General features: G+C 35.3%; 4 protein-coding genes across 7 annotated transcripts; 1 reads left to right on the top strand and 3 right to left on the bottom strand.

The window, feature by feature from the left end:
• Positions 1-933: 933 nt before the first annotated feature.
• On the bottom strand, positions 934-4,244 carry LOC130936172 (protein DCL homolog, chloroplastic-like). Its single transcript, XM_057866195.1, has 3 exons — positions 3,970-4,244; positions 2,767-2,881; positions 934-1,390 (listed from the first exon to the last, which is right to left on the bottom strand). The coding sequence occupies exons 1-3, from the start codon at positions 4,179-4,181 to the stop codon at positions 1,214-1,216; spliced, it is 504 nt and encodes a 167-aa protein (XP_057722178.1). The 5' UTR covers positions 4,182-4,244; the 3' UTR covers positions 934-1,213.
• A 2,843-nt stretch (positions 4,245-7,087) lies between these two features.
• LOC130935081 (F-box protein At1g47056-like) lies at positions 7,088-9,317 on the top strand. Its single transcript, XM_057864644.1, has one exon. It carries the CDS (start codon positions 7,391-7,393, stop codon positions 9,077-9,079), a length of 1,689 nt encoding a protein of 562 aa, XP_057720627.1. The 5' UTR covers positions 7,088-7,390; the 3' UTR covers positions 9,080-9,317.
• A 1,312-nt stretch (positions 9,318-10,629) lies between these two features.
• On the bottom strand, positions 10,630-17,017 carry LOC130935092 (transcriptional repressor ILP1). Of its 4 annotated transcripts, XR_009067806.1 has the most exons (8): positions 15,743-17,017; positions 14,815-14,982; positions 13,247-13,917; positions 12,237-12,525; positions 11,717-12,006; positions 11,359-11,595; positions 11,219-11,261; positions 10,630-11,020 (listed from the first exon to the last, which is right to left on the bottom strand). XR_009067806.1 is itself a non-coding variant. In XM_057864661.1 (6 exons), exons 1-6 carry the CDS (start codon positions 16,943-16,945, stop codon positions 11,412-11,414), a joined length of 2,805 nt encoding a protein of 934 aa, XP_057720644.1. In that variant the 5' UTR covers positions 16,946-17,017; the 3' UTR covers positions 11,058-11,411. The 4 variants fall into 4 exon arrangements, 1 of the variants encoding a protein (XP_057720644.1); XR_009067804.1 differs by having other exon boundaries at positions 10,632-11,020; positions 11,219-11,595; XR_009067805.1 differs by lacking the exon at positions 10,630-11,020 and having other exon boundaries at positions 11,058-11,261.
• A 1,503-nt stretch (positions 17,018-18,520) lies between these two features.
• LOC130932743 (mannose-P-dolichol utilization defect 1 protein homolog 2) lies at positions 18,521-22,087 on the bottom strand. Its single transcript, XM_057862153.1, has 8 exons — positions 21,762-22,087; positions 20,825-20,978; positions 20,233-20,305; positions 20,072-20,138; positions 19,851-19,910; positions 19,359-19,419; positions 19,234-19,275; positions 18,521-18,962 (listed from the first exon to the last, which is right to left on the bottom strand). Exons 1-8 carry the CDS (start codon positions 22,029-22,031, stop codon positions 18,856-18,858), a joined length of 834 nt encoding a protein of 277 aa, XP_057718136.1. The 5' UTR covers positions 22,032-22,087; the 3' UTR covers positions 18,521-18,855.
• Positions 22,088-23,358: the final 1,271 nt, after the last annotated feature.

A 23,358-nucleotide genomic window follows, 5' to 3' on the forward strand; every position in this document is an offset into this window, starting at 1 on the left:
TCCTAAAATAGCCCGTGAACAATATAGCTGTATACAATCCAGAAAGAATGGGATATGTAAAATCCAAGGATTCAAATAAGTTACCGGGTAATACTACGGTGAAGAGGAAAGTTGGGTGAAGAGTGAAGATTATTTGTTTTACAATAGAAAAAAATATTAAAAAACATAAAAACATCATATGAAATGCACATTTCCCTTAAACATTTAACTACAATCTTCATTCTTCCTCAAAGATATTTCCTAAGTTACCACTCATTTTAGGAAAATTTTTATAGACTTGTGATATTTACATCCTCAATGGTTCCATTCACAGTGAGGGAATTAGTCCACATTCCCTGTGAAAGCATCCTCCAAACATATTTCAGCCCCCTTTTTTTCACCTTTTTATTAGAGAAACAAAAGTACTTTTGATAATAAGTAACAATTACAATAAGAACAAATTCCATTGACCTCCTCTAAAGTTTAGATTCAATGAAACTCATTGTGACCTACATATCTATTTCTCCACGTGAAATTTACCTTTTTTAAACCTACGTTTAGGGGGCAAGTCCAAAACAAGTAAAAACCTATGTTTTTTTCTTTTTTTCTTTTTTTTGGGGGGGGGGAGGGGGGTTACTGTTATGTTTATTTAGTACTATATGTTACAAAATACAAATGTACAAAGGAAAGGTCAATGCATGGTTTTAGAGTAAAGAAAATTCAGGTGGATGTGGGTGAGTTTTTAACAATACATTGACAAGAATATTTTCCTCTTTTGTGGTGAAAGAAATGTGAAAAAAATAAGTGGATGCCGTTAACAATGTTCTAACTTCTAACCTGAAGAGAAGGAGCTTTGGAAAAACATATAAAAGAAAAATGCTGCAGAGGACACTGTAAGGTAGTAACTTTGTTACTAACGTCAAAGAGGGTCAATCAACAAAAACATCATTCACTAGTGCCTAAAAGTTACCCAATCAAGAATTTCTAGAATGCCAAGTGTTCCAAACTTCAACAAACTGAAGTTCACTTCAATCATTTTCAGTGTCTGTTTCCCTTCACACAAAAAGAAAAAGGTAGATATCCCAGTCAATGGTTATCAACTACCATTGACAATCAATAAGACTAAGTAGGTCACTGAACAATGGGGAGAACAAAAAGGAAAATGGAAATGAAGCAGTTGCAAAAGTAGTCACATTACCACAGATATTAAGTAATCGAGTTCAATTACATTACATTACACAATTAATTTTCTATGTTTAAAATGCTCTTGAATAAACCTTTCTGCATGAGTTGGATACTTATCTCTAATGTATTCCTGAATGCACTTGTGATACGAGAAGTCAACCCAGCCACCATCAGTTCTTACAACAAAAAGGCACCTTGATTGTCTGAAATGAGGATGACGATCAACCTACAAGTAAATAGAATCATATAGTCAGCACTTGCTGCCTACAGGATAGAACCAGAATAGGTAATTTACAAGTAAATAATACTCAGGTTAGAAGTAATTGTTCAGTTTTAATTGTGCACATGCATTAAAAATTTGATTGAAGGAACATCAACTTTAGACTTTAGAGCAACTTATGTATATTTCCAAAATTACTCTGATGACATAACTTTAATTATTTTTTGCATTAAAAAAATAGTTAATGTTGTGTCCTAAGTATTCATAAGTGCTCCTTCAAAATGCATTAACATTGAGGAAGCAATGCAGTTATTAGCACTTGAGGAATCAGAGAGTAACTAATGCAAAATTGTTTATCAGATAAATTTGTATAAAAATTAATTACATCAAAACGTTTCCACGGTCGAATCCATTTTGAATTTGATAAATGCATTGCTTGTGAAGTATGTGTTCATGTATGTCCTGTCAATTATATTTGAAAATGATCTGTAAACCTTATTGTGACCATCCCTCATCGGTTGTCCGCAGATTCCATTATCCAGAAGTGCATCCACGACTTCCACGACTTCGGATTTCTATCCTTATACCCATAATAGGTATTGGTATTTATCCAGATTTTATTTTCTCATTCTCGGTTGACAAGGTTGAAGCCATTCTATCAAAAGCCTTCGTGGGTATTTCTTGTTTTTATTTTTTTTTGTTTTGGACATTCTTGTTTTTATTCTTAGAATGTCATTGTCATCTACATAAAGGCCTAAGTTAAATGGGCTTGGCCTACTAAGTTCATGCATATGATAGTTTTCCATTAGTCAGAAGCCCAATTCCTTTAGATTGGGAAAGAAATAAGTATTCAAAGGAACAGCATTAATGCCCCCGCCCCCCCCCCCCCCCCCCCCAAAAAAAAAAACTGGGGGTTAATCTCTAGTTAGGTTCTCTTTTGGGCTTTAGGCCCATTTCAATAATAAATTAAAAAAAGCCCCCCCCTCCCCCCCAAACAAACCCCAAAAAAAGGAGCAGCATTAGCACCAGCATCATCAATAGATTCTATCAAATAATTCTAAATAAGAATTAAAATGTAAAGAGAGGAATATATATACACTTAGATAATAGGGTTAAAAGTAACTTGGCATTTTGAGGACTTTTTACTTGCTTAGAAGACTGTAATATTGACCCCATTACAAATTTGCTATTCCTTAATGAGCAGTTTTCAGGCTTATTTCACATAATTAAGGACAAATGAAAGTGATTACAAAATATAAAGCAGATAATGCAATGGTATCATCAGTTTGTCACAGCATGGAGGATGCTGCATGGCTACCACAGATTGCAGAATCATCACCTATGAATCAAGTCAAACATGTATACTCAACTCTAGAACTTACCATAATGGATTCTATACCACTTCCAATCTTATCTTCAGAATATGGATGGTATGGAAGAATCATCTCCGCTACAATTTTCTGATCTTCAACAGTCAATTGTGCCCCATCCTTGTACCTAGCATAGAAAATCAACGACATAAATATAATCATAGTCATTTCATGATGACACCACCCACATATTCAAATAGTAAACATGGTAATTCCAATAAAAGATGAAAAGACTGATTGATTCGTATGAGACTATACGTTCGTGATCCTTATTTTTGTGCATTTTATTTATGGTTGTCTAATTAAGTTTTTCACAAACTAGCAAAGTCTCTTTTGTTCTCTTGTTCCTTGCATAGATGAAAACAACAACAAAGTCTTATTCTATTACGTGGAGTTGGCTATGTGGATCAAACAATGTGTTAGCTATCATGTATGCAGCAAGTCCATTTATTCTATTAATTAGATCTCTCTTCTCCTAACCACAAATTTATCTTCCATCTGATCTACCATCTTGACTCGATACTCTATTGGTCTTCTCTTTACATGTACAAACTACTCAAGACGAAATTCCACCATCTGCTAATAGGTGTTACTCCAACTTTCTCTTTCATGTTCTCGTTCTTTATTCTGTCTACACAAGGTGTTGCATTATTGCCATTCCATGCATAAAATCATTAATTACAACAGAATCAAACCAGTTTCATGTATATTATATTATATTGTACCCATAAATTACTTGCATTGTCTTTTCTTTTCTTCCCCTTTCCATCACAATGGCTTACTACAAAGGTTCAGCTTATTTAATCCATTTATAAGTCTGATTGGTGTTGGAAACGGGAGTACAAAAATTGTACAATTCCTTTAGAAGATTTGTTACTTTACTTATCAGGAAGTTAATTATATATTTTATAATATTAAGGTGATATAACAAAGCACCCAAGTGATATAAAGTGTGCATCGTTTAGAAAAAACAATGCTTTCAGTCTATATCTTATTAAACATGAAACTGGAAACCGTTTATTAACAGTTCAAATGATGCATTTTACCCTCTAAAATGCAGCTTGCAACGCACTCTAAAGGAACTTAATCACAAAGAAACTACTTATTTGTACTTGGAGAAAAACAAAAGATAGAAGAAAGAGTAATCAATGACTGAGACAATATAACAAACAGAAAGAGTGCAAAGCTAAATAACAAGCATAGTTAGTTAACTACCTTGGAGAGTGAAGAATATCTTTGGTTAGTGTAACCAAAGGCTCAATGTCCCTCAAAATCTTCTCTTCCTTCTCCTTCCACAGGTGGTCCGGGTTTGTAGTCGGTGTGGCGGCGGTGCACCACGCTCGATGCTGAGGCGGCGCAAGAGTGAAGCGAAGGTGCCGATGAAGCAGGAAATGGCGAAGAAGATTAAAAGGAGAAGAATTTCTCATAACTGAAAATTTCGGGTGAAAGTCTCAATCAGCAGTGTGGTTCCTTCCTCAACTTCGATATCATTTTCGTGCGAATTTTAAATGTCAATGGAAACTGGAGCAATCGGGTTATCAATCCGAATCTGGTCGGGTTTGGGTTTTGGAGGGTTGCCAATTGAATTTGGTTGGGCTCTATGAATTAGGAGGCCCATTTCGTTTCACGATAAATTGTTTTTTAAAAATTCTATTAGCATAACTAAGTTGGGTTGGTCTAGTAGTTAGCTCACTAGTCCGCTTAAGCAAGTGTCGGGGGTTCGAATCTCGCCTTGTGCATACAGCAACCCGTTGGTCTTGTAGTTTTACAGAATTTTCAATTAGATCTCTATATTTAAATAGAAAATTATAATACTAAAACGTAAAAAAAAGAAAGAAAAGAAACTAAACTTATTCATTTGAACCTTTTTTTTATGAATATATATAAATCAAAGAAGTTAGAGACAAATAATAATTTTAATTAGGTTCCCATCCAAATCATGTTTAATTGCTTTAATTATTCCAACTATCATTATTTTAGGATAAGTTCTGTTAGTTAGGAAAAACCAATGAGACGAAACTCATAATTCGGCATTATTCAGAATTATATATATAAAACAATTGTTTGGAATACATACACTGTGTAATTGTTGACACGTAAATATAAATAAATAGATTTATGACCTTTATTTAAACTTATACCCCCTTAAATTTTCCGCAATAGTTAATTTTAATGTAATTTTCAGTAAATCTTAAGGAGCATGCATAATTTTATTAGGATACGAAATTACGAATTAATGTCTCGCTAAGCACCATTTGAATCTTCTAGGAGTTTCTATCGCTTTTAATTTTCTCACCATAAAAGTTCGTGGACACAAAAAGTTTGACAAAAGAAAATTTGAGTCCACTCCACCCAACTTGCTTTAATGGTTTGATTACGACCGAGTTGGTATTTGTATTAATTGTTCTGCGCATATTTTCAGATTTGTTTAAGAATAAGAAACGCGAGTTTGATGCAAGAGTTTTAACCTTACATAAATCCAAGCCTTTGTACAATTTTGAGCTTGAGAAAATGTATTAGTTTTATATTGTCTAAAAATATGACTTTTATAATAAAAGAGAAATAATATTTTCTTTTAATACTCCTGTATTATTAAAACTTCTAGATGTGTTTGTATAAATTTGAAAATTCAAAATTCAAGTCTTAGTTAGTCTTCTCCAGCAGCTGCGGTTGCAAGTTCATTTATAAAGTGACTAGCACTATTGCCGGCGTTAACACTCAAAAACTCAAATGTCTTTGTCAATTCCATACTTATGAATCATCCAAAATATCATTCCACGCACTTGTTTTAAGTTTGATGCGTGATTTCCAACGAAATCTTGGCTGTTTTTCCCTTTTAATCCAATTTAAGTTCTCCAAAATTTATGTTTTGAGTATATATTTTTAAGGGATTAACTAAAATATGTCGTTTTTTAATTTTATTATGGAGATAAAGTTGGTGCTGGACTTGGATATGGGGAAGAGTGGTGCTTAACATTAGTGTGGTGTCAGGCACAATTCGGATTCAGCGGCTTTAAATTAACAAAGAAAATGGATCATTCGATTTCATGTAAATCATCAAAAAAAAATTTTGATCATGAAAAAATCGCAGGGTTCAATTTACTTTATGTGAATTTTAGATCCTCCCTCCATGCAAAACGGACCCTCCGATTTGCTTCAAAAAACTAAAAAACAAAGAACTCGGAAGGTCCGATTTCTTAATACCAAATCTGAGCAAAAAGTTGTCCCACAAATTGATATAGCACCTCTATCATCCATGACCCGGCACAATACTTTTACCTCTTCCATAACCAAAAAAATCAACCAAAATATGTTATCTTAAGATTATTGGTTAAAAAGAATGAAATATTTTTTAACTATTTGATGTATAACATTTTTAAAAGTGATCATTATTTTTTATTTTCTACCAAATTTTTTATTTGTGATATTTTTAATAAATATACTTAAAAATTTATTAGCTTGAAATAAAAAAAAATAGTTATCATAAATTTAAACTCTTTAACATTTATTTAAATAAAAAGACGAACAATTAGTAATTCAACTCAAGTTGATTTTTTGGTATCCCTAATCGAGGTTAATTTACTATAACATAATTATACTTGTATAGTTCTTATTGAAAATGCTTTTAAGTAATTTTTCTTTTTTATATATGTTGGGAAAAAAAATTCCACATATTATTTCATCTTCTGAAATTTCAATTCTTTCATTTCACATTCATAAAATTAAATCAATCTTATTCGTCCCAATTTGTTTTGTTTTCTTTCCTAACTCTTTTCTTTTTATTTTTTCACTTAATAAAAAGCTAATGTTTGACCATATCTTAGCAAGATTGTCCATATGAAAAGGAATATAATACACCACTCGTTTATTTTATTTATTTTATTATTATCATGGACGTAGAAATTAGAAATCGGCAAAGAATCGTTTTTTCTCCTTAATTTTCTTTAAATGCGCTCTTATTCTTAAATTCTTAAATATTATTCTTAATTGTTGAATTCACTTGTACTACCCATACACAACACACTTAACAAAATTCTGAAAATTAATAGGAAACGCTGAAACATATGATTTGCATTTTCATCCCCACGCTAGTTTGTGGGGCTATCCGCACTGTATTCTTAACTGTCACTGCCTCACTGGTGTGGATCATATGACCAGTCTCCACAGCAGCTACTTTATTTTGTCCGTTTTAAAAAGAAAAGTATATACTCTCCCCATTATTATTTTAATTTTCAAATTAGATCAAAGTAAATTTATTTAATATTTTGAGTTTTATATCAGACTCATATAATGAGTTACCATTTGTTCAATAACAACTATTTTAAATATGTTTAGTGATTACTGATTAGTTTATCTCATCACAGCAAACAGGGGACACAAAAATGGAAATAATAAAAAAAAGTAGAATGGAAACCGATTTCACATCCGCGACTGAAACTCTGTGAAACCCTCCAAACACAGCATTTCCGCATTTTAGCACGCTCAACAAAAGAAAACTGAATAAAGACGCCTTCTTCTTCTTCTTCTTCTTCTTCTTCTCTCGTAAGAGCGAAACCAAATATGAGTGTTAGTGACTGAGTTACTATCAATCTCAACCGTCCGTTTTCTCAGCTGATTTATTAAACCACCGCCGTGGATGGGCAACACAGCTTCCACGGCAGCCGCTGCCGTCGCTAGTCGCCGCGAGAGCGCCGCTGTTCAAGGAAACCGTTCCGGAATCTCGTCCAAGTCCAGATCTGTTTCTTCCTCGGTCTCTCCGATGATCTCCTCCACCGTGAACTCCGTTGACGACGACGGCGGAAGCCGCCGTGACTTCGTTGAGCCTGACTACATCTCCGATCTTCCCGACGAGTGCTTGGCTTCGGTGTTCCAGTCGCTTAGCTCCGCGGATAGGAACCGGTGCTCCCTCGTTTGCCGGCGGTGGCTCCAGATCGAAGGCCAGAGCCGTCACCGCGTCTCGCTGAACGCGCAATCAGAGCTTTTGCCGGCAATACCGTCGCTGTTCTCGAGGTTCGACTCCGTTACGAAGCTGGCGTTGAAGTGCGACCGCAGATCCGCGAGCATCGGCGACGATGCTCTCGTCTTAATCTCGCGGCGGTGCCCTAATCTCACGCGCCTCAAGCTCCGCGCATGCCGTGAGCTCACTGACGCAGGCATGGAGGCGTTCGCGAAGAACTGCAAGGGTTTGAAGAAGCTTTCGTGCGGATCTTGCATGTTCGGATCCAGAGCCATGAACGCGGTCCTTGAGAACTGCGGTTCGCTCGAGGAGCTCTCCGTCAAGCGCCTACGTGGTATTACGGACGCCGCAGCGGCTGAGCCTATCGGTCCAGGCACAGCTGCGCAATCACTCCGTACGATCTGCCTGAAGGAGCTCTACAACGGACAGTGCTTTAGTTCGCTGATTCTCGGCGCAAAGAATCTGCGCACCTTGAAGCTTTTCCGGTGCTCTGGTGATTGGGACAAGCTATTCCAGCTCATCTCGGAGCGCTCCTTAGGCGGCAGCGGTGCTCCTAGCATCGTAGAAATTCACCTCGAGAGGCTTCAGATTAGTGATGTTGGCTTGCAAGCAATTTCTAATTGTTCGAATTTGGAGATTTTGCACCTTGTTAAAACCCCTGAGTGCACCGATGTAGGGTTAATTGCTATTTCTGAGAGATGTAAGCTTCTAAGGAAGCTTCATATAGATGGTTGGAAGGCTAATCGAATTGGTGATGAAGGTTTAATTGGTGTTGCTAAGGGTTGCCCTAATTTGCAGGAATTGGTGCTTATTGGTGTTAACCCTACGAAATTGAGTTTGGAGATGTTGGCTTCGAATTGCTTGAATCTAGAGAGGTTGGCTTTGTGTGGGAGCGATACAGTTGGTGACCCTGAGATATCTTGCATTGCTGCGAAATGTGTGGCTTTGAAGAAACTTTGCATCAAGGGTTGCCCTGTTTCGGATCATGGGATGGAGGCATTGGCTAGTGGATGTCCCAATTTGGTGAAGGTGAAGGTGAAGAAGTGTAAGGGTGTTACATCTGAGGGTGGCGATTGGTTGAGGCAGATTAGGGTGTCACTTGCAGTGAATTTGGATACTGGTGATACGGATCATCAAGATGCAAGTGCTAGTGATGGTGGAGCACAGGACAATGGATTGGAGTTTCCTCCAATGGCTGCCCATAATGCCGGAGGAGCTGGAGGAGGTGCATCAGCTGGCGTTGCTTCGAGTAGTACCGGTCGCTCTACTTCATTTAAGTCGAGGTTAGGGCTTTTGTCCGGGAGGAGTTTAGTAGCTTGCACTTTGAGAAAGTGGACTGGTGGTAACACCAGTGCCCGGCATGGTTAGAGACAGAATAAAAAAGGCATAAGCAAGAACCCTAGTCTCTGACCATCTTTCATTGTTTTGTGTTTGCATCACTTGATTCTCTTATTTTCTTGTATTTAAAAAACTTGAAATTTATGCTGTGTGATGTTAACTGCCTCCTTCTGAATTGAATCTTCATAGTCGGAAGTGACAATCACATTGCTTTTGATTTCTTTCTGTTGGTGTACTAGTTGATGCTTTACTTGATTTGATAAACTCATTGACTTGTCCCCATATTCATCATCCATCTCATATACACGTTCTTAGGTTAATACTGCATGCTAAAACATGGTATGATCAATTGATCACATACTGATACATTGCTGGGTTGTTCATGTCGTTAAACAGTCTTTTCTCTATTTTAGATTGAAAACTGCAGCATTTATAGTTCATGCTACTTTAGGGAGACAGAGTTTGATAGTTCAGATGCTTCATAGTGAATGGCAAAAGAAATTATTTTTGTTGGTTATCTCAATGGATGAGTTTGTATAGGAAAACATTAGCAATGCTAAAAAAGAATGTTCTATTACAATTGCAGTTTGATGTTACCCATAGTTTTAACTTTTTACGAGTGTTTTTGAATTTTGATGCTCCTTTGTGATATGGTTATAAGCGTGTGATTTGGCTTTGATTTGCCTTCTTGGGGACAAAAAATTTGAGAAATCATGCACCAAATCGATTCACAATCGCATCACCATTGAATGCGGTTGATTTGCCTTGCGGATGTTATAAAATGGGTTACACTTACCATTATTTATTAATTTTTTATTAGAATCCCGTGGTTGGGTAGATATGAGCCACCAATTATGCACCCGTATCTGTTTAGTGGTTAGTCAAAGAGACAACCTAACTTCAATCTTCAATTATTGTTTTGATTCACCCCTTCTTACCCCGAAGCTTTTATTAGGGCCTTGATAAGATATTGTAATCTAAGGCCAAACGGGGAAAAAGGGATACTTCGTTCACATGCATATTGCAGCAATTCTATTTTATTTCGAGGGCTGTTTTGGTCCTTCATGGTGACTACACTGCGGCAATCACATGAACTGTTTGTTGATTTTCATTTTTGCGGGGTCAATAAAAGTTTCTGTTGATTTATTCAACTATATTTTTGCCTTATGCATTTTATTTCTTTATCTAGTATCTGCTTTCTTTTCACTTTATTTTCCAACTTCCCAAATAATGGAATTACCCCCCCCCCCCCCCTTTCTTCTTTTTTCTTTTTTGAAACTTACTGATCAAAACATAAACAAAAGTCTACCGGGTAATGTTTATTGTCACACACATACACATGTATATTATTAACTGTTGAGGAATAAATTTGGCAATGATCAAATTAGTTTTTGAAAAATTAAGTTTTCTAAATTTGGCTCTAAAAAATTTTATCAATTACATTAATCATTTAAAAATTATAAATTACCTTTGTCATTTCATTAACAGTTTTCATAATGTAAAATATTAACTAATAGTAAAGAGACAAAGTCATCTCTATTCAATATCAAGAATTAGTTTCTCTCACATTTGTGATCAAGGGTGAGAAATTCAGCGTGAAGTTTCATTCTTCTATTTAGAGTTTTAAGTGTTTAACATATACTCTAAGAGCATATTTTCAACGTATTGAATATATAATCGAAATTCACGTTCCTAATTGAGGGGACCCAAGTTTCCTATTTGGCATATCGTCTCATTCAAATCATTCTCATTTCTTGAATCCTACCCGCGTTCCCTCAAATCAAATTTCTTCAAAGGTACGTTTTCGATCTTCTGTATACGTTTGAAAAATTGATCCGCTATTATATCGATTTCTAATTGTGGAAATCGAAGTAGAACGTGAGGGGCAAGTGTAGGAGCATCCATGGCTAGTCAAAAAGGCAATTTACGATTCCAACTTCCAAGAGGCACCATATGGAGCAAAGACTTATTCTGCCATGAACATATGGAGCACGAACACAAACTTCAATGACTAGAAAATGCTGATATATATAAATACATCTTGCTAAAAATATTCCACCCAATGACCCAAATCTACCAAAACTGAACAAGGAAGAATACTTTACATAGAACAGTAATTCATTTCAGTATCATGTTATATAAATCACAGGTGATGATGGAAAATCTTACAGTGGTTCTCCGTGTACAAGGGAAAGAAAGATGTCTCCTCAGGCTTGAAGAAGGTCCATAGGAAAATCATACATCAAGCTATGCGAGTCAGAAAGCTATCTAAACTCACTTCAGAAAGGCTCAACTAAGGGTCAGATTACCTTGTATACCAAGAGTGGTGTATAAAGACACATTGAATGCAAGCTGTGTTCACTCACAATGCCTCCTTGAGATGGAAGGTTCTAGCTATGTTCCTAGCGTGGTCATATTCGTTGAGGTCGACAAGTATTTTCTTTAACCGGCGGGCTAGATGACTTGTGTCAGTCTCAGCTGCATTTCTTCTCTCTAAAATCCTTGCAAGTGACAGCACATAAGCCACCATGGACTGCAATTTGTGGCTACAATAAGTAGAAAAAGAGAACACACAGCATTAGATTGTTGACGAGAAAAAATCAATGACAGACAATACACCAATTGCATGTGTGAAAAAGTTAGATACAACATATGATATCAACATACCTGCTGTCTCCAACAACACTTGGGCCAGCCCAGACCCCAGATAGGGAAGCAACGACACGTTCTGTTCTTGTTATTGCGTCATGAACATTTTCCGATATGCTTCTAAAGTGAGGTAGAACTTTTCCATACAAAAGCTCGTCAAGGGCAAGCTTCTCTAATACTGACATTGAAAATATATCCTTCCACAAGCAAATATTTCTCAATAATCTAACAGACATTCCAAACCGATATGCTGCAACCCCTGCAGCATCTGGAACAGCAGCTAGTACTAATGGACTCCAAGTTGGGACCTACACAGCATACAAGATGAGAATTAATTTATCCAATGCTTATCTTATATATCCTCCAAGGCCAAAATAGTTAAAAGAAATGATCATTCAGACTAACCCCAAAAAATATATAATGCAGACTGGCAGAAAGTAAACAAGGAACATATGCAGAGAGTTCAGTTTTGAGGAAAATGGGATACATGAAAATGTACTTTCTAACTACTTTGTCAATATGAGCTTTCTGAACATACCATATGATTAGCAACAGCATCGGCCAGACGTGTACGAATGGAAACCAGAAAATCTGCAAGGGCTTCACTTTCATGTGACACATGTTGCACAACTAATTTTGTGGCAGCAATAGCATTTATGGTTTGCTGCTGACTAAACATGTCCCAGCAATGGGAAATTTCATAATGCAGAATAGGCAGTGCAACCTTTTCCACTAGATTTGGGACAAGTTCAAGATCAGCATCATTTTCATCATGAACAAAATCTTTTCCATCGCCAGACAAGCCATAACTGAACAACAATTTATACCTGTAGATAGAGAAGGGGAAGAGAGAAAACATATTAGAGATTGATGGAAGGAAAAAGATGTATAGCATCCTAATACAATCAAGTTAGGGATCACAATTAAGTGACTAAGGAAATAAGTCAAAGGGGACTCCAGAATACCCCCGGAAAACTTCAAGAAAAATATAAGAGTAAATGGTCAACTTTGTCCCTGAAAAATTGCTTGTTCTTCAAATTAATCCCCAAAAGATTTTTTTTAATCAAATTCGTGCTTAAATATTTTAAGTTGGTCACATTAATTCTTCTCTCACTTCCTTTGCTCACGGAGTCAGAGTTTACTAATATAACACGTTAAGTGACGCCACAACACACACCTGACAATCCTAGTTGGGTGCTAACATGATAAGTTTATAAAATTAGATCATATCCATCTCGAAATGAGGGATTTTAATGCCTCAAGGTCCCCTTCAATTTGGGGTTGATTTGATCTAATTGCATAAACTTATCATGTTAACAGTTAATTAGAATTGTCATGGGTACGTTGTGATTAGTGTGGTATCACTTAACATGCCACATCAGCAAATTTTGACACCATTAGCAACGGGAATAGCAAAAAGACTAATGTGACCGACTTAAAATCTTTGTAAGGACAAATTTGATTAAAAAAAATTTCGAGAACCAATTTTGAGAACGAGTGAGATGAATTTGACCATTCAATCAGATAAGTTATAAAAGAAGTCAATACCATTTCATATTTTGAAAGTCTAGTCCCTTACGGAGTGGGTCCCACCTCAGCAGTTCCAATCTTACATATGGAGAAAAGATCAATGGAAGACTCAATGAAATATAAGCATCAGCATAGCTTGAGGAATACTCTCTTTTCCATTCTTCAAATCTTCTTTTGACCAAAGACAGTTGACCATATTCCTCAGAGGCATCACTGAAAATCTCATCGGCAGCCTGCAGTACCAGATCCTGTTGTGATTGATATGCTTGGCTTTCGTCACCACTCTCATCAGTGCTTGACTCACCCTCTACTTTATTATCATCCAATTCCATGGATGACAGTTTTTTAGAATCAAATGCACGAGACCTCTTGCGTTGTTGACGAGCCTCAGCCCTCACTTTCAATTTCATCCGTTTCTCAAGATTTAAGTCTCTACCAAATTCATCTAACTCCACTGGAAGATCTTTTTGTTTTCTTATAGCCGCAAATGCATCCTGAGCTGCACTTTTGGCAGCTTCAACATTGTTACCTTTCCTGCTTAAAACTGACATTGCAGCCTTCACAGCTGCTTCTATCTCCATCATTTCATCATCATTATTAGTGGCTCTTCTTTCAAAAACAGCTGACGCACGATCTTCATGAATTTTCTTCATTTGCTCTTCAAGTTCTTCAATGTAAAATGCTTTATGCTGAAAACAACAGTAGCCAAATAATCTTAGTTAAAGCCCAAGAAGTGATACCCTCAAAAAGGCATTTAAAAATAACAAGCAGACAATTCAGTTTCACGTATTTAATATCCAGCAGAAAGAAAATACATATTCATTAAGTTTATAAAAAGTATCAATGCAATGTAAATTTTTAACTCATGAACTTATTTCAGTACTTAATCTTATATAAAACAAAGGTCATGATAAAATACCCACTAAAATAAAGAGGGTAGAGAACCAGAAAAACTCTGGCTCAAGCTAGGTTCTGTACAGAAAGATGAAGCACATTAGGTGGGTGAATTTGATATTTATGCACACAATATAAAAATAACAAGGTCAGTCAAATATTCCCTAAAAAACTATATCCAAAAACATTCTAGACTACTAAAAAAACTATTTTATGGTTGACAGCTGATTTGGAGGCAAATATTAGAAACAAGCACTCTGCTCTGAGCCATAATAGTTCGGATAGAGATATTCGTTCACATACATGATAATCAATTAATCATATGAGCCCATATCCTGTAAAGAATTAAAAAATGTGCCAAATGTACTCAGCCATGTGATCAATATGGTATCGGAAATGATAGGTATGACATTGAAAATAGTAAAAATTATGACATTAGAATAATAGAGCCAAACATAAAGCATTCCACACCCTAAAGTAGCATACCTACCTCAGTATCTCATGAATACAACCAAGATGGGCATAGTGAAGAAGCAAAAGAGGCAGAACTAGTGAAATGAAATTAAGGAAAAAAACAAAACTCAGGACGACCAACAGTGACCAATCTCTTTCTGCGATACATATATATATCATCTACATTTGATTATGAAGGATGAACCAAAAAAGAAATTAGGAGACAGAAATGTGATTACCTGTAAAAAATCACATAAATTGGTGACATAATTTCGGAGCCTTTGCATATACCTGTACTTCTCATCAGCTAGCGCCAAAGAGTTTTCAAGAGTAGTAATATTCAAAAGGGAGGCAGACAGATTTTCATCAGTTTTATTCAGTGATGACACTGTTCTTGCATGAGATTCCTGCCATCAAAATCCATTATAAGAGAAAGTTTGGCAAATTTCATACTAGACCAACTCCCATATACAAGGCAATTAACAGATTATATCCAAATGGCTATAAAAGTATGCAATAATTTATAATTTATCCATATAGACATTAGTCCCATATAAACACATCAACACAATCATGCTTCAAAGAGTAAATGTTAAGAGTGATGTGCACCTCACATCAGTGTCCAATACATGTCAGAAATGCAAACACACCGTCAAATTGGTGTGTATGCTTCATCGTTCGTGGTGAATAACAAAAGTGCAAAACAAAATGTTAGCTTAAAAGGATGCATCACCAAGAGCTTAACATTATTCACGCACATTATATGATTGAATAGATTAAAGAGAATATGATTCGGTCAATTAGCTCGGCATTTATGATAAAATTCACATTCTTGTCTTAGATTGGGGCCTCCATTCATGCTCATGCCTCAACTCTTAGAAAAACACCTTGGGCAGCTTCCACGTCATCAATTGTGTACAAAGAAGTAACAAAAATTTCCTACATAAAGAAATTCAATGAACCACTATCCAATATTCTAAGCTTGTAGTGCTTCTAATTAGATTATATACCCTAAATCCAAAATTTCCCCATATCAAGCTAATCAGACAATAGATATAAACAATGAAACATGACTAACTTTCATAAATATTGATCTGATTCATCCAATCATAAATATTATAGTATATCAATCCAAGCATAGCCATGTTAAAAGCAGTACATACATACCCTAAGCCTCTTCACATTATCCTGCAAAGCCTTTTTCGCTATCTCAGCTTGCTGAGATATGGACACAACATCCAAAGCCGGCGTAGCTTCAATGGCTCCCCCAATGCTTGGGCTCACCGAAACCCCAGGAACCGTGCCATACACGGTTCCAACCGAGGGACCAATAAACTTGTGCTGCTGTTGCTGGTGCTGAACTTGCACAACAGGAACATTAGTGGCAACCCCACTAACCCTACCTGACCCTTCGTCGATTCTCTTCCCCAACCCTTTCCGAACCTGCTCCTCTTCCCACATCTTCTCCTCCTCATCCTCCTCATCATAACCATAACCATAACCAACATCGTCATCACCCTTCTTAACTTTCAACCTCTCATCCACATCCACATCCTCAAACACACCCTTCTTCCCAGCATCCTTCTTCTTCTCTCCAAACATCGCAATCCGGCCACGAAACTCCGGCTCCTCGTCGCTCAGCCCCTCTGCCTCACCGTGATTACTCCCCCCATCCAACGAGATATAATCTGGCGCCGCAGGACGAGCCTGCCGGAGCCGCTCCCTCTTCGCCCTAATAGCCCTAATTGTCTTCTCATCCGGAATAACAGAATCCTTCCCATTCGCCGCAATCCCTACGGCGGCCAATTTTGCCTCCACGTCCTCCTGCTCCCCTCCGGAATCCGAATCCCTAGCAGCATCGGCATCCGAACCTAACGGCTTGACGAGTCCCTTGAGGACAATAACAGGCTCGGAAGAAGGCTTCGGATCCGAACCCGAACCCGAAGCGGAAGCACGAGAGGCGCTGCTGCTGCTAGTGACTAAGGTTCTTGTGTTCTTCTGGAGCTCACGAAGGGCTTCTTTGGTGTAAGTTCCGGCTAAGGGTTGGACATTGGAGGGTACGGACGGAGTAGAAGAGTGAGCGATGCGGTCCTTGTGAGTGGTGATTTTATGGGAGGAGGAGGAGGAGGAGGGCTTGGCGATGCGGGAGGAGGGTTTTTCGGCGGCGGAGCGGTGGGTTTTGGAGGAGGCGCGTGAGGGGGGAGCGTCAGCGTCGTCGCCTTCGTCGTCGGCGAAGCTGAGGAGCTTTGGGGGCTTTTTAGGCTTGGTGGTGGTCATCGTGGCGGTGGTTGAAGGTGTGCCGTCGTTGGCATCGTCATCGTTGGGCTCGGTGGCGCGGCGGCGGAAGTTCCGTGATCTGGCGGAGGACATAGCGAGGGTTGCGGCGGAGAAAGTATGGCGAAAGGGTTGAATGGCGGTGTGGGAATATGGTATGAGTATACACACAACTGACTACCAAAACGAACTCCAAAACATTGTTTGGGTGATTTTTTAAAAAAATATTTTTTTTGAGTTATTTTTTTTTAAAAAATTTTATAAAAAAATAAAAATAATTTTATGTTTGAATATTTTATATAAAAATATTTTTTTATTTATTAATTATATTTAAATATAATAATATAAAAGTATTTTTTTATTTATTTATTATATGAAAAATATTTTTTTTAAGAAAAAAAATCTTTTAAAAAAAAGATGTAAATTATAATTTTTTAAAAAAGATTTTTTTTATTTTACTAATATTTTTATTTTTACTATTAAAAATTTGTCAAACACGTTAAAAAATAAAAAAGATATTTTTTTATTAAAAAAATATCTTTTTTTACAAAATAATAACACTCAAATATACACTAAAAATTCTTAAAAAATATAAAATATAAGGTGGTATAATTGGCTAAAATTTTTATATATGAATAATTTTAATATAAAATACAAAAATATTTAATTATTTTAATATTTTACATAGTTATAGTAATAGTACAAAATATTATTGGTCTTTCATAATAAAAAATATTATTTTATTAAAAAATATTATTTTAATTATAAAAACACAAAACGTCATTGATGTTTTATAAATGACAACATATAATTTGGTTTATTATAAAAAATTCACACTTAATAATACAATATAAAAAAAAGGTTCGGTATAATTCATCTAGTCCGAAAAATTAAAAAGTGGTATAATTCATAAATAAATGTTATGAAACAACATTTTCCAAATTTATTTATGATTAGACTATTTTTGACAAAGGTTATTTATCATTTTAAAATTTCTTTTTAGAATTTATTTTTGGTGGTTAACTCTATTTTGTTTTAGTGTAAAGAATAAAAAATTGTTTTCAAAGTTATTTGACGTCATAAAAAAAATGGTCAAAATAGATTAGAGGTGTCACATTTTTTATGAACTGATTTCATGCCATAGATGTGTGTGGAAATTAGGCTGATGTTACTTATAATATTTGATGGATTGAGTTGATATTACAACTTTTTCGAGAATTAAAGTGACATTACATATATTTTTGAGAAACTAAATACTTTAGATTATAACATATTAATCTATGGAATAAACGTAATTTCATTTTTTGACATAGATTTACAAAGAGAGCTTAAATCTTAATCAACAATCTACCTAAAAAAAATAATTAAACTTTAAAAAAAATGCAAAGCAATACTAGTCAGTGACACCAGTGTTTGGTTCAGTTTTTTTTTTAATTTATTTATCAAAGACAGAAGTTTACTCATTGAGAAGAAAATTAATAATCAAGGGTTTTTGGTTGACAGCCAGCTGAGCTGGTAGTTGGTGATTTGTGTTTTTATCTTTCATGAATGCCTTACAATAGTCCATGTTTAAAATTTTGGGGCTCTGGGTCTTTAATGCTGCTTAGATGTATATTTTATATAATATTATATTATATGAAATATTATTTTAAAGTTATATCAGTGTTGTTCACTTGTTTGATCCTAATTATACAATACCTTATAAAAACTTTTTGAAATGTTAAAATTGCATTAAGTTAATACCAAAACAAAAGATTACATGAAATCAATTGAATTACCCAAAAAAAAAATATTACATTACTCTCCGAAATTACCCATTTAAGTCCCCCAGTTACCCATTCTAAGTTGGCTACCTTAAGAATCAGCAGTTGAAAAAAGGTAAATGTTCAAAAGGGTCAATTCAACAGTGATAAAATTCTGAGTATGGCTTCAAGGACGTAGCACCTGTTGAAAGATGAACACAAGGAACTCTGAAGTAGCAGTATACATGACTTTGTATAGTTCTTCTATTTCGTTTTCTTCTCTTTCTCAGTGACCCTTGGCTTTTGGTAGAACAATATCTGGCTTAGGATGGTGAAATTTGTAGCAACACCAATTGCGGAACCCATTACAACTTCAAAAGAATTAAGGAAACAGTCACAGATACATAATTAAGATACGAATGCAGTACTACTAAAGAGTTAAATTAAAAGATCACCAAAAACATAAATATTGAAATGAATTTGTTCTAATGTAACACGGTAAAAACTTCATATGTTCGTTTGATAAAATAACACGAACAGTATAAAAATCGCTTTGATGGAAGTAACAATAATAATGACAGAAAAATTGATTAGTGGTTGGGGGGGGGGGGGGGGGGGGGAAAGTAAAGGAAGCAAGGATACCGCTTTTTGGTGCATTTTCTTGGAGGCTTGTGAATACTCTAACTGCAACATATATAAACATAAACATTAATTTGCAAACAAAAACAAACTATAAAGAAAATTTCCAAAATGACATACTGGCTTACCCATTGAACCTGCAGAATTCATCAAAGAAGTTAAGAAGCTGAGCTCCCCTGTACTCCTGTTCTGCTCAGAGCAAAGAAAATAACAAATGAGAATAAGAATGTAGAAACAAGTCTCAACTTAGATAATTGACAAGCATTATAGATTAAACAATACTATGACAGATGCAGAAGTGTAAAATGAAAATCATATCATCAGAGATGAAAACATCCTAGCCTAGGAATAGTAAAAGCACGTAGTTTTCTTCAACATGCAGGAAGAACAGGAATATAGATTAGTCAAACCAAAAACCCTTTTATGAAAGCTTCAAGTGAATCATCAATTCATCATGCAGTGCAAAGTGCACAATGAAGGAACCCATTTACTCAATGCCGCATAGGAAAAAAGTTGGGGAGCCAAACATCACAATCATATATGCATGTATGTAAGTAATGCAACTAGGTATATTCTCTAGTATTGGAGGCATATTAGGCGAGCCTTATGTTTTCACTTACAGAAAAGTTTTTCAATATTTGAGGGATCCTGGCAAAGAGAAAGATCGCATGCTGGGATGCCTACAAAAGACCATACCCACATCAGGAATATTGGACATGGAGTCATCATAATTTCATAATTAAGAAAAAGGTCATGATGTCAACAGCCATGGAACAGTTTATCAAAGATTTAATTGGTGAAAATTTTCAGTAACATCAGTAAATGCATGTTGAACACTCACATACAAAGCCTCAAAGAGAAAAGGATCAATTTGACCAGCTAAGATAGTGGGTGCTACAGCACAATATCTGTAAACCAATGAATCAAGGAATGGGTTGACTATAACTAATGTATTGCAGAATGTAAGTATAAAAACTCTGTTTCTGCAAGCAAGTAGGATACATTAATGCTCGGATCCATGTCGTGGTACGCAAAGGTCGAGAATAGTAGTAGATTATGGCAACCAAAATTAAAGCTGCATCAGAGATAAACAAAGGAAGCCTGTTAGATCATTTCAAGAAACGAAAGTGCAGCACAGCTATTCCCGACAAGAAATAGAGCTGTACAAGTTGCATGATCAATAGAGCATGTGACACTTGTGCAAGTACTAATTTCAGAATATCCATTTCTGGTGTAAGATTAATCGAAATAATGAGCAAAATAAGGTGAAATTACATATCTTGGAAACAACGAGGGATGATCTCATTGCCCCAAATTAAGAAAATAGGTATCCCAACATTTGAAACATAGAGGGACAATTTATACAAAATCTGAGATACCAGGATAATCAACCACATAAACATGCAAAACAAGTTCATTGTGTGGGGGAAATGAGCCCAAAAGCTTGATGCAGATTTTAATCAGCAACCAAATAATCATTTCTGATAACACAATGCTAATAGTTATATGGCATAATCTAAAGTTGAATGGAAGAATGATGATAAATATATACAAAGCATAAAAATAAGTAAAAATACACAAAACGTTGGTTCACCTTGGATCAAAAGAAACAACAGTTCCCCATAAGCAGAGAAGGGAAGCCCCTTGTGGAGACAGTAAGCCAGTGCTATGGTATAACCAACAACCTCAAGCTCGAAGGATATCATGCTAAGGCCTCTCACACTCTGGTGCTTCAGAATCTTCATAATCTGCATGTACACAGGAATCGCACAAACAAAACAACTCCGTTTACAACAAAAACATAATAAATAAGTTTAGCTTAGCAACGTGCATCATCATCATCATCATATCTTCAACAACAACAATAGCAACTAAGCCTTGTTCCACTAAGTGAAGTAGGTTATATAGATCAAACAATGCCAGAGTGCTATTCTAGTGTCAAAACTATGTATATTTAATTCTGTTTTAATGATTTCCTCTAGAGTTTTCTTAAGTGCCCCTCAACCTCTAGCTATAAAACTACTCTCCATTTGATCCACTCTCCTATCTAGAGCCTCAACAAACCATCTCTGAACAATTACAAGCCACCTAAGATGATATTCTACTATCTTTTCTATACTCGGCATCACCACCCGAAGCTTGCACAAAGCAATTACTGACAATCATAGACCAACATCATTTACCACACACAGCAAAATCAAGAAACCTAGCTTAACTCTGAACACAATTAGACAGACAAGGCAAGTTCAAACCGAAGAAAACACATATTTAACAAAACACTCGAATCAAATACAACAGGTTAGTTATGAACTCTATGACAGTTATGCCAACTCAGCAGCAAGCATGCAGTTACAAACAAAAACAGTTAGAACTCCGTTACAAAAAAAAAAATCGATCTCCATCTGTTCCTCACTTCGTCACAACATTTCCTGATTCGTCTCATTTCTAGCTCAGATAATTAAGGAAACCTAAGCTTAAAGTAATCAAAGAACGATTATGGAAGAAATCCCTAAGATTCAAGATTAATTGACCTGAGGGAGCTTGACGGTGGTGGAAGCGGCGACGATGGCGTAGCCGAGGAGCTTGGAGATGAGAGGGAGGAGGCAGTCTTTGTGAGGGATGGTTCCATGGCGGAGAGAATTGAGCGCGCAGCTGACGTCAATACCAATGGCGGACAGATATTTTTCCATTTTCACAACTGACTCAGTCTTCTTCTTCGGTTTCTTCCGATTCGTATCTCTCTCGCTCTGAATCTCTCCGATCTCAATCCACTTGAAGAGTTTCAGGGATCCATTTTCCATTCAATTCTTCTTTTTTAACTTTTATTTTTCAAATTTTGCTTAATTGTTTTTTTTTTAAACAAAATCATAATAAGAAAAAACTAAATTAACTAATACCCTAAATCGTTTTAAATAAGAGTCAAAAACTAATATTTTCAATATTTCAAGATACAAAACATTGAAGTTAATATTTTTTTCATGTTCTTGGCGAAATTCTTTCGTCTAAAAGAAATAGGTATAAAAAACTAAAATTTAATTAGTTAATATTATCTAATTTTTAATTATAATTTGTTTTTACTTTTTTTTTTTTTTAGAGAAGTTAGTGTTTAGAGTTGGAATTTAGAGTTCAAGTTTAAAATTTAGGATAAAAAAATTAAAAATTAGTTGATATTAATTAAAAAATATTTAGTGTTTTATTAAATTCATAAAAATATAAAAAGGATTAAATTGAACCCTGAAAAATCCTCACTTAAACCCTTTCTTTTTTAATGTTAGTTGAATTTCATTATTGAACAATATTGAATATGTTATAAACATGCATGTTTAGCTTTAGGCCACTAAAAAGAAGTGGAAGTATATATATATTTTTTTTAGTTGTCCCATTAAGAATAGCATAATATTTTTGAATGTGAAGTGTGATCAAATTAGCTATAAGATAATTTATATTATGAATTGTGTGACTATTTTTTATACTCATTTTAAATTTAACATCTTATTGTTATAAAATTAAATATAAATTCTAGTTAAAATAAGAACCATATTTATTTGTTTTATGATAATAAGCTAATTAATCAGAAATAATTTCAATGATGAATTCCTTTCTCTCTCTCTCTTTTTTTTTTTTTTTTGTTTCTTGGCATTTCGTGAAGCCTTTATTGGTAGTTTGGTACATTGCATCCACCAATTTAGAAAAATAATGGAAGTTAATTAGAGGATTGAATGGGCATGCTGCCTGAAAACTGGGGTATACTCTTTGGGCCCATATTTGAAGTATTATCTATCACTCCATTTACTTGCCCATCCAACAGGGTGCATCATTCACTCCATTGTTGATAAAAAGGTCCAGCTTCTTGACCTAACATTAAAATTGCATGATCAAACCAACTTGGATTAGTTAAGTGGTCAATTAACTTATCTATTAATTAAGTATTTGAAATTTGAATTCTGTCTTGTATATACAAAAATTCATCAATTAGTGACAAATCCTTTAATAATATTTAAATTCGCGACGAATTAGTCATTAATTTATTGGAATGAGAGATACCGTAGAGAACAAAAACAAATTGCATGGACCATATAGTCTTTGTTTGTTTCCATAGACATGTTATTACTATTATTTGTTTTTTCA

This window comes from Arachis stenosperma, chromosome 6, assembly GCF_014773155.1.
Source record: "Arachis stenosperma cultivar V10309 chromosome 6, arast.V10309.gnm1.PFL2, whole genome shotgun sequence".
Classification (NCBI taxonomy): domain Eukaryota; kingdom Viridiplantae; phylum Streptophyta; class Magnoliopsida; order Fabales; family Fabaceae; genus Arachis; species Arachis stenosperma.

What these genes read in the sequence shown, in the direction of transcription:
- LOC130936172 (XM_057866195.1), bottom strand. Translation starts at nt 4,181, where the DNA reads ATGAGAAATTCTTCTCCTTTTAATCTTCTTCGCCATTTCCTGCTTCAT. An exon ending in GATATTCTTCACTCTCCAAG is followed by an intron (nt 2,882 to 3,969) that starts GTAGTTAACTAA and finishes TTTCTATGCTAG; the next exon opens with GTACAAGGATGGGGCACAAT. An exon ending in GTGGTATAGAATCCATTATG is followed by an intron (nt 1,391 to 2,766) that starts GTAAGTTCTAGA and finishes ATTTACTTGTAG; the next exon opens with GTTGATCGTCATCCTCATTT.
- LOC130935081 (XM_057864644.1), top strand. Translation starts at nt 7,391, where the DNA reads ATGGGCAACACAGCTTCCACGGCAGCCGCTGCCGTCGCTAGTCGCCGC.
- LOC130935092 (XM_057864661.1), bottom strand. Translation starts at nt 16,945, where the DNA reads ATGTCCTCCGCCAGATCACGGAACTTCCGCCGCCGCGCCACCGAGCCC. An exon ending in ATAATGTGAAGAGGCTTAGG is followed by an intron (nt 14,983 to 15,742) that starts GTATGTATGTAC and finishes TTTTGATGGCAG; the next exon opens with GAATCTCATGCAAGAACAGT. An exon ending in AGTGTTGTTGGAGACAGCAG is followed by an intron (nt 11,596 to 11,716) that starts GTATGTTGATAT and finishes TACTTATTGTAG; the next exon opens with CCACAAATTGCAGTCCATGG.
- LOC130932743 (XM_057862153.1), bottom strand. Translation starts at nt 22,031, where the DNA reads ATGGAAAATGGATCCCTGAAACTCTTCAAGTGGATTGAGATCGGAGAG. An exon ending in CCACCGTCAAGCTCCCTCAG is followed by an intron (nt 20,979 to 21,761) that starts GTCAATTAATCT and finishes GTGTACATGCAG; the next exon opens with ATTATGAAGATTCTGAAGCA. An exon ending in TTCTCTTTGAGGCTTTGTAT is followed by an intron (nt 19,911 to 20,071) that starts GTGAGTGTTCAA and finishes GGTCTTTTGTAG; the next exon opens with GCATCCCAGCATGCGATCTT.